Here is a 9,817-nt window from a genome sequence, read left to right on the forward strand (position 1 = left end):
TTTGATGTCACACACACATACTGCACCTGGTGAGCTGTTTAACGGTGAGAAATAGAAATAAATAGGCTACGTAAAGTAATTCCGCACATTGTAAAACAATACACATACGATTGTGTACTACTACAGGTTATGTTTATTAAATGAAGCAAAATATGTCGGCGACTAGAAATTGCTAGTATCAGCTAGCGCTAGCTAACGTCAACGTTAGGTAGTCGCTAGCTAACGCTAGCTAGAAGGGTTTGTCGAGTCGTGACTTGAAATCGTGACTTACGGGCTAAAAATTGTCTGGAACGCAGGATTAGTTCACAGAAGAGCTGTTAAAGTTAAATATCAGCCGAAATTAAAAGGTTTTTTTCAGGGGTCGCGCAAAGTCAAACATTATAATTTATACATTATCTGTTAAATCGAAAATCCTGAATATATTAATGACGGCTGGAATGAAGGAACGGCGGCCAACAGTCACTGAAGAGTGTATATTTTCGGAGCAGTGACGTCTGGACAAACACGACTGGACTTACAGTACGTTATGGGCTTTCGGTTCAATAAGACATTTTTCGAGCTATTGGGACTTCGGATTAACGTTAATGGGCCATCTGCAGCCCCCCTGATCTGTAGGCGATGCGGCTAATGCATACGGTTAAATGAGCAGGCTTTTGCTTCACTAAAGTTGACTTTAGTTTGCTAGTGTTAGCTAGAACGGCAAATAAATGTATTACAGTCAGTCACACATAGCTAAATAAAACATTGTACCGTTAGGCTAACGTTACTTATCAAAGACCTGACTCCGTCGCGGTGGCGCCTGACCGTCTGCCTTGTACGTCTGCTGCATGCCTGAGTGACGTTAACGTTATAACGTTACAACACAGACGTTGAAGTCCACTACTACGCTCAGTTCAAAATTAAATAAATATGAAAAGGGTTAACGTTAACATTATACCCACTAAACTTTTACTTCAGTTTTACCATTAAACTGCTTCGCCTGGGATTGCTTGTTCAAAATGTCTTCTGAAAATTTTCCAGCTAACATTAGCTATAAGTTAACTTTATTTTGGGGCCTGCACTAGACTGATACACGGTCAACTTAGGTTATTTCAACCAACATTAACAAGTTAAACGACAATTTATGTAGGCTATTTATAATAGTATACTTAGTATTGTGGATGAATGGAGTGGTAATGTGGCTGCTCCTCTGCAATCTGCCATCAAATGGTCTTGTGTCAAACCAACCGCCTCATGCAATGCATTCAACAGTAAACTGTATTACTCTACTGCATCATTTACAGTCAAGCGTAAATATGCCTGTAATTTATTGTGGAAAAAAGCTGTCAACTACTGTAATAGTTTTTTGACCTACAATGCATTGCAATATACAGCTAAACTTTGTAAAATGACAGAACAAGAAGTTACTGTAAAATGTTGCTGTAGAAATTACAGAAATGTGTTACAGTGTACTAAAAGTAAAAAGAAAAACTATGTGATTGGGAACTCAGTCAATGTTTCATTTTAGAATAAAATTGATTTAATGACTACAGAATGAATCTTTTAGCCAATAGGATTCTTACACTGTTTCACTTCCAGAGAAAATCTACACAACGTAGGCTCAGTTTATGAGGCAATCGGACTGAGAGGACTTTTTGACCATTCCTGTGTAAACAGAAAAAAAAGAAAAAACACCGAGAAATGTGCTAATTGGGAAAACGTGTGATTAGATAAATAATCACATATTTATTTATTTGATTTCTCTCATGAGTAAAGATATATTTACATGCAATGGTATGGTATGTAACTATGACAAAGTGCAATTTACAGTTTCAATGTCAATAGTTTGTGTTTATTAGTACTGTAATTGGTCAATGTTCACTTTCATTAACATAAAGCAGAAGTGAGTGCTTTTCATTTACTTACTGTATGTTTTTCCTTACATTGAGTTATCCTCCCTACGTATACAAAATAATATATATTTAATGTGTGTGTGACTTGGCACGTGATGGTCAGGGTCTCTTCCGCTCAGGGTTTTGGACCACAAACAGGGCAACAGTCCCCTCCTCTCTCTGCCACAGGTACCTACAGAAGAAGAAGAAGAAGAAACCATTTTCATTTTTTGAGGGCAACTACTGTCAAATCACTACAACTACATCTGAATATTCAGGAAGCAGAATTGCAACACTTTTACCTAATAATTTGTACATTGATGGGAAGAGTGTGTCATTTATTGTTAATATTAACTCACTGGCTGTGTTCTGGAATGAGTAAACTGTCTCCTGCAGAAAGAGTGAACTCATGCTCGTTCATAGTAATTCTTGAAGATCCCTCCTGAGAGATGAGAAAAGAAGATGATAAGAAAACGGCTGACAAACTGAGTTTAGTTATTACAACCTCTGGGGCGGAAAAATGAAGCCAGTGCAGAAGTGCCAAAAACTCTAAAAGAGGGTCAATCCCTATAGATGTTAAAATGCTCAATTTTACAGCAGAAATAAACATGTTTACAGCCTGGTACAAAAAATGTTTGGTCTCTATAGCTAAGTACCACCTTTATGACAATTATATTCAAGCTTAAAGTTCTGCATAATTAAGGGCATGGTCACTGTGAGTGACAGATTAGCCAACATCAGGCACTGCCAAGACGGCGACGGCCTCTTCAGAAACCTATGGGGACTTCACAGAGGCTATGTCCTTTAGCCTAGAAATCTAGACGCACCGTAGCGGCAGCAAATGTAATTTGCAGCCAGGGTCAGTCTAGCAACTCTCCGTTGGCTTGCGAGCTGGAAAAACCAAACTCTGGCCGGGCCAATCACATCGTGTATAGAGTCAGTGGGCGGGCTTATGGCTGCTGCTGCTGGGAGCAGCGGTCTTTCGAATCGGCTTTGGCCGCGACTCTGGAAGACTTGGAGTTAAGCTTTTCTTTGAGAAAAGAACAAAGAACGGCACTGAAGTCATTCTTAAAAAAGGAAGATGTGTTCAGAGTTTTGCCGACCGGATACAGCAAAAGTTTAATCTATCAACTAGCTCCGCTACCTTCTTCGTTGCTCTGCCTGGTTGTAGCGCTATCCTATTGCGTGCAGAGAGAATTTGAAAGACAACCGTTTATCCCGCCCCTCGGATTGAGCCCCGTCAATGGTGAGTTCCCAGACCCAACATCTGGATGTGGGTCTGGCTTGTCAGGCTATATATACGGTGGCCGACAGGGGCAAACGCCCTGCAACTTAAGAAAACACACACAAATAGACAAAACACAAGCAAATTAAGAAAACAACTTCATTAATTTGACAACACGTGCAGCATTCAAAAACACCCTGCAAATGCACACAACACAACCAAATACATAAACACGCTGCAAATATGAAACGATGCAAAAAGAAAAGCACACAAACCCAGAAAACAAATGCAACAAAAAAACACAGCATCCAGATTACACAACGGAAGTTCTCCAGATCTCTAGGGCAGTGTTTCTCAAATGGGGGTCCGTGTACCCCTAGGGGTACTTTGGAGTACTGCAGGGGGTACGTGAGATTCCTTTTTGAAATGTTAATTTCAAATATATCAGTCATGCATAATTCATAAAATTGATTTGGTTATGGATTCTAAACATTTGAAGTAACATTTACGTGTGTTTCAGTTACAAGCTTGTTGAGTAAATCAAATACTAATGGTGCAGAGCTGTAATGTACCTCTTTATATACTTTATATAGCCTTTTTTTCTACCAAAAATGCTTTGCACTCGTCAGGGGGTACTTGGCTAAAAAATATTTCACTTAAATACTGCTTTGCTAACTCCAACGTGTTGTAAGTAAGACATCTGCTGAAAAAGTTATTGTATTCATTAGCATGATTGCCGTACTGTTGAGTTCACAAACATCCAAAACACCAAAGTACAAAGACATAGCGGACCAGACGACAGCTTTTATTTTGAAAAGCCGACGCTCGGGGGCGGCACCAGCCAGGATGGCATGAGACGGGAGCATAGACTGTATATTATTAATATATTATGTTATTAATAATAATAATAATAATATGAATTTAATATACAGTCTATGGAGTTCTCCAGGCTGCAGCCATACCCGACTCTAATAAAAAGGCAGAGCGCTCTCTCCCCGTGGGGTCGAAAATCAAGCTGTTCCACTTAGCTGCTCCCTCTAGAGCAGGGGTGTCAAACATACGGCCCGTGGGCCAGAAGCAGCCCGCCAAATGGTCCAATCAGGCCCACTGGATGAAGTGTTGCAGAGAAGTAATTAATTCCAATTTCAAATTTACCACTTTAATCTCAGAGAATATCAGAGTCCTTTTTCCGTAAATGTATGACTTTAATCTTAGAAATTCAGAGTTTTTTTCTCAGAATATTACCCCTCTCTCCCGGGTCCGTAACATTATTTTTTTCCTACAATGGCCTTAGAATGCTGTCGTAGCAGAAGCAACATGCGTTTGCCAACATCAAGCTGACAAGAAACTCTGTGGCAGATTTCTATGATCAGTTTCTGATCTTTCTGGAGTGGTTTACTGGTCCGGCCCACTTGAGATCAGATCAGGGGGATGTGGCCTGTTGTGTAATCTGGATGCTGCGTTTTTTTGTTGCATTTGTTTTCTGGGTTTGTGTGCTTTTCTTCTTGCATCTTTTCATAATTGCAGCGCATTCATGTATTTGGTTGTGTTGTTTGTATTATTTGCAGTGCGTTTATGTATTTGGTTGTGTTGTGAGTATTATTTGCAGTGCGTTTATGTATTTGGTTGTGTTGTGTGTATTAACAGTGCGTTTGCTGAATGCTGCGCATGTGTTGTCAAATTAATGAAGTTGTTTTTCTTTTTGCATCGCTTCTTTTTTCAGAGTTTGCGTGCTTTTCTTTTTGCATCGTTTTTTATTTGCAGGGTGTTTGCTGAATGCTGCACATGTGTTGTCAAATTAATGAAGTTGTTTTCTTAATTTGCTTGTGTTTTGTCTATTTGGGTGTGTTTTCTTAAGTTGCAGGGCGTTTGCCCCTGTCGGCCACCGTATATACGTCCTTATGTTATACAGTATGTGGTTATTACACAGAGGGACAGACATATATATACACCATACTGAGGGACAGCAGCATCTAAACAGCACTGAGAAACTGGTTGGACATATGAAGCGACAGAAAAGATTTAGTGAACATACCAGTTGCCAAATCCACACATCACTTTGCCGCACTGTTGTCTCTGTCCTCCCAGGTCCAAACATCATTGCCTGTCATGATCATAAGATAGAACATTAGTACATCTCTTCCATATCACCATCATCATCTACAGCACATCACATCGGCTCCGGTTGTCTCAATGTCAACTCTGTGGTTTGTACATTTACAATCGAATCCACTTATTTTCATTTATAATGCAATACCGAACATCCAAGCTTAGTCAGGGGGCATGTTTGACATGTTTCCAGCTCACCTTTAGGTCATTGTTTCAAAATTGACATTAGGCTACACAAGTTTCCATTAGAGCTGAGTCCTGTTTGAAATCTTTCACTACTACTGCCAATATGATAGCTGATTGTTGCTACTGAAGGTGCAGTAGGTAAGTACTTATAAAACTAAATTTCTGTCATATTTGCTGAAACTGACCCTATGTTCCAGTAGAACTACATGAAGCAGGTCATTAAAAAATAAATCCGGCTCCTCTGGCACCACCTACAGCCTGTAGTGTGATTTGCAAAAATCCAGCTACTGTTCAGATGCACCAATCAGGGCAAGGGGGTGTCTGACCGCGTGTCAATCACTGCTCATTCACACGCATTCATTCTCCTTTGTGGGGGGAGGGGCTTAGGAGACCGTATTGGGCTTTAGCGGAAAGTGGGGGAGGGACTGAGAAGTTGTCGATGTTCAATTTTTTGGGCTAAGTCCTGGATCTTCACAATCCTACCTACGGCAACTTTAAGAAATAAATCTTTTTTTTTTTTTATTTAACAAAAAAAGCCTCAGGTATGAATAAAAGTTCTCAAGTATTGAACATCTAAACAAATGTTCCATACTGTAATTTTACTATAGCGTATGTTGGTATATTCTGTACACACAATCTCAGTCTGTCCATCCTGAAAAGGGGCTCCTCCTCCTTGCTTTACTGTATCTGATGTTTCTTCCTTGTTAAAAAGGGAGTTTTTCCTTATCCAAATCGAGGGTTTACGTATAGTGGGTGTCCTATGTTGTACAGATTGCTAAGCCCCTTGAGGCAAATTTTATGAGTTTGGGCTACATAAATAAAACTGCCTTGACTTGACTTAACCAAAAGTAGCTGTACAAGAATAGTAGTAGTAGTATTAGTAATAATAACTAACCAACTAATTATGATTGAAATCAGCAACGATCTGATCAAATAATAAGTGAACAAGACTACAAATGTGAGCTGAACAAGAGGCTGAAAGTGTAGAACCTTTATGAAAACACATCTGATATGATGATTCATAGTACCTCTGTCTCAAACTGAGCTCCGAACATGTCGATGGGCCTGCCGCTGGCCAGGGACGACCTCTGTTTGTCCAGCCAGTCTTTAAAGGAGAAGGGTAGCATCACGTTCAGGGTGTTCATCTGGAACGGAGGTTCTCTGAAGACTTCATCTGTTCATCCAAAGATGAAGAAGACCACGATGTCACCAGTTCGACATTTACAGGGATTAGACTTTAGAGTAGACACAAGGTATTTGAACAGGAATCATAACAAGAACTCACTTGGATCAGGCCTTCCTGTTTTGCCCTGCTTTGATGCCATGAACCTGCAAGTAAAAAAAAATCAACCAATAACAACAAACTGTATTAAAACAAATAACCTGATCTGTATAGACTGTTTGTACGTGTGTAGAAAGCAATGTCGATGGGAACATGTCTCTTACTCTTTGATTATTGGCACCAGCTGGGTTCCGAGATCGTGACAGTAAAACCATTTCTCGAATAGGGTATCAGTGGTGTTGTCCACATAGTACCTGAAGGCACCAAAATGTTGTTGTTAATGCTGCTCTTACAAATATGTCTGTTTTGTTACTTTTTCTTAGAATTGTATGGGTTTTTTGGACACAGTGTACTTCTGGGATACATAGGACGTCTTTGTATTGCACGTCATAGTTTAGCATATAGTTTTTCTCCACTGATTTGATGCTTTGTTTGTGCCAACTGTGTTCTAATACTACAAATGCAGTGATCCCTTCAAATGTATTATTTCTGGTTCTTTTCACAAAGTCTCTTTACTTTTTACACAACTAGCACATAGAAAATGTAGTTAGTCTCTTCTGCTCACAATTTTTACTTCAAACGTGTTCCCAATAAAGAGAACTGAGTGTTAGCAAACAAATCTAAGAAGTTCCATTGTCTTTCTCCCTCAAAAAAGCAGTAAAAAAAATATGATAAAATAACACTACTGAATGACTGGAGGTTTGAACTAATGATTTGATGCACCGCATTGAAAAAGATGGTCGCTTTTCTTTGTTCTGTCTTGAGTGAGGAGGGTTTTTTTCTTACAGATTTTTCTTTTTCGACACATGTATGTGATTTTGAAGATTGTATTAAGAAGAGTTTGTGAACACAACAGCTTTTGGAGCATGTGGTTGCTGTTTTGCCAATGGAAACACAGTTTGGGTGTTTGTGCGACTTACACTCTCGGAACTGCTCTTCTGTTTCAAACAATGCATCAGAACAATCGAGAAAAACTGAAACTCTAAAGTTTTGATTTTTCTGTAATTGTAATTTGGTTCATTTGTCAGCTTTGTTTTTATTTGTCCTGTATCCCCTGCTAATATCGTCTTATAAAGATGTGAGAAGAGAAGCGATAAGAAGAGAAGGAGATACAGTAGGTAACCTCAGGCAGTCAGTCTCAGTCTGCAGCCGTCTCCTCTCCACCACCAGTCCCACAGTGTTGGCCTGTCTCTGGGGGGAGTGGGGGATCCGAGCTGGCAGCAGGAACATCTACAAATAAAAAAGAAATCAATAAATGAGACAAAGTTCATCGCACACGTTTTAGTTACAAAGGTGCACTGGAGCATTGGAAATGTGACCAGTCTATTTTCATTATAAGAAAATCCTAAACCATTGAACGGAGCAGTGACTAAGTTAATTGTACCGCCTTAAGTTGGACTTTATATATAGTAATATGTTTTATAATTGATTTATTATGAATATACAACAATGCCAAAGAAGAAAAAACAGTATATGAAAGCATATTATTTTACCATCTAATTAACCTGTGCTGTATTAACGCCTCCCTCATGAGTGATGTAGCCTATTTCATCTGTTATTACTGTTCGTTACTGCTTTGCATGCAAGAAGATGGTCTGTTTCTTGGCGTTGTTTTGATGCCTGCATGTCTTCTTGTACTGAATGGGGATACTGTTGATGTGTAACTGTGCTAATGTCTTGCTGCTTCCTGTAGCTCTGCATGGCTTACTGAGAAAGCATATTTGTTGCTCTAGCTGTCTGTATGGTGTCTTGTTGACTTCTGTCTGTATAGTTTAACATGTACTGTCTTGCTGTTTCCTGTTGCTCTGGTCTAAAAACCATCTGGCCAAAGGACTACAGTTGAAAATTAGCCAGCTGGCTAACACTGGCCCATTTACAGAAATGTTAATGAATGTGTGTTGTCCTTTATAAAATAAAGAAGAAGAAGAAGAATATTAGAGCTCACCTCTCCCTCCTTGATGTGCACATCCTTGTGTTTGCCATTTTCTATCAACTTCAGACACATGTCGCCCTTCACCTGGTAGAACAGCTATTTTCAATAGAGAATGGAAGAAGAAGAAGAAACATTGTTAGATTAAAGGGGAACTAATGTGATTTTACTGTACATGACAGTCTATTGGGGGGGGGAGTCTAGAGGCAGTCAGTATGTGGGAAGATGAATGTTGGGAGTTAACTGTGCTGTGGAGCAGTTCAACCGAGAACTGAAGGCTAAAAAAAACTGCAGGAATTTAGTGTCATATCGACTCTCAAATAGCTCTCCTCCTCCTGATGATGCGCAATTGCTGGAAAAAGTTTTGTTTGTATTTTGAAGTTTGCATTAAATAATCTATGGTGGAAGAAAGACTTTATGCAGAATACATCAGTACATGTCTCTCACCTCCTCCCCTTCCTCTATGTGATAATCCTTCCTGGTATTAGGACCTCCAACAAACATGATATTCAACTGGGAAAAGTGCCTGAGAGAAAGGAATTAAAGACAAGCGTGTACTCACTACATATCCTCAAATAGTCAGTGGAAATCTGTTAGTAGGTTTAGGGTCTATGCACCAAAACCGTACACAAAGATATTTTCCATCTGGGTTTTAATCATGTTAAAACTTGTTTATCACTCGTTTATCCAAGTTGCAAAGAGGAACCAACCATAATTACACACATATGTGAAAATGTGTCTAAAATGAAAGTGAAATTACTCACATGAGCTTGTTGCACACTGGTGGCAAAAAAGCATTGTTGTTCTCTGCAATCCAGTTTTCCACATTTACTAGAAGAGGACTGTTGCTCATTTTTCAAACTGATTGGGCTTTGTGCTGCAGTATTGAGTTTCTCTGACCAGTTTGCTGGTCTGACTAGTTTAAACAATGTGACTGACACTGAAAGTCCAAAATGTAGAAGTGAGGATAGGCCAATGGGGGAGGAGTTCAGTTTCCTATACAGATTAAAGGTTACTTGTACTGTCATGGTAACACAGTGTTGTCTTGCAGTGATTGCAACACACACACACACACACACACACACACACACACACACACACACACACACACACACACACACACAAGGTTTCTCGCTGGAAAGCCAATACAAAATGTAGCCTAACCCAGGGGCATAGGGTTTACCCGGAGCAATCCCTGTCAGATAAGAACATCA

The 9,817-nt window shown here is 39.6% G+C and overlaps 1 protein-coding gene across 1 annotated transcript; it reads right to left on the bottom strand.

Annotated features, from left to right (window-relative positions):
* Positions 1-1,686: 1,686 nt before the first annotated feature.
* haao (3-hydroxyanthranilate 3,4-dioxygenase) lies at positions 1,687-9,591 on the bottom strand. The gene is made up of 10 exons (XM_078273923.1): positions 9,368-9,591; positions 9,051-9,129; positions 8,619-8,702; positions 7,797-7,903; positions 6,838-6,927; positions 6,677-6,720; positions 6,420-6,565; positions 5,132-5,200; positions 2,231-2,313; positions 1,687-2,064 (listed from the first exon to the last, which is right to left on the bottom strand). Exons 1-10 carry the CDS (start codon positions 9,454-9,456, stop codon positions 1,992-1,994), a joined length of 864 nt encoding a protein of 287 aa, XP_078130049.1. The 5' UTR covers positions 9,457-9,591; the 3' UTR covers positions 1,687-1,991.
* Between the last annotated feature and the right edge of the window lie 226 nt (positions 9,592-9,817).

Source organism: Sander vitreus, chromosome 17, assembly GCF_031162955.1.
Source record: "Sander vitreus isolate 19-12246 chromosome 17, sanVit1, whole genome shotgun sequence".
Classification (NCBI taxonomy): domain Eukaryota; kingdom Metazoa; phylum Chordata; class Actinopteri; order Perciformes; family Percidae; genus Sander; species Sander vitreus.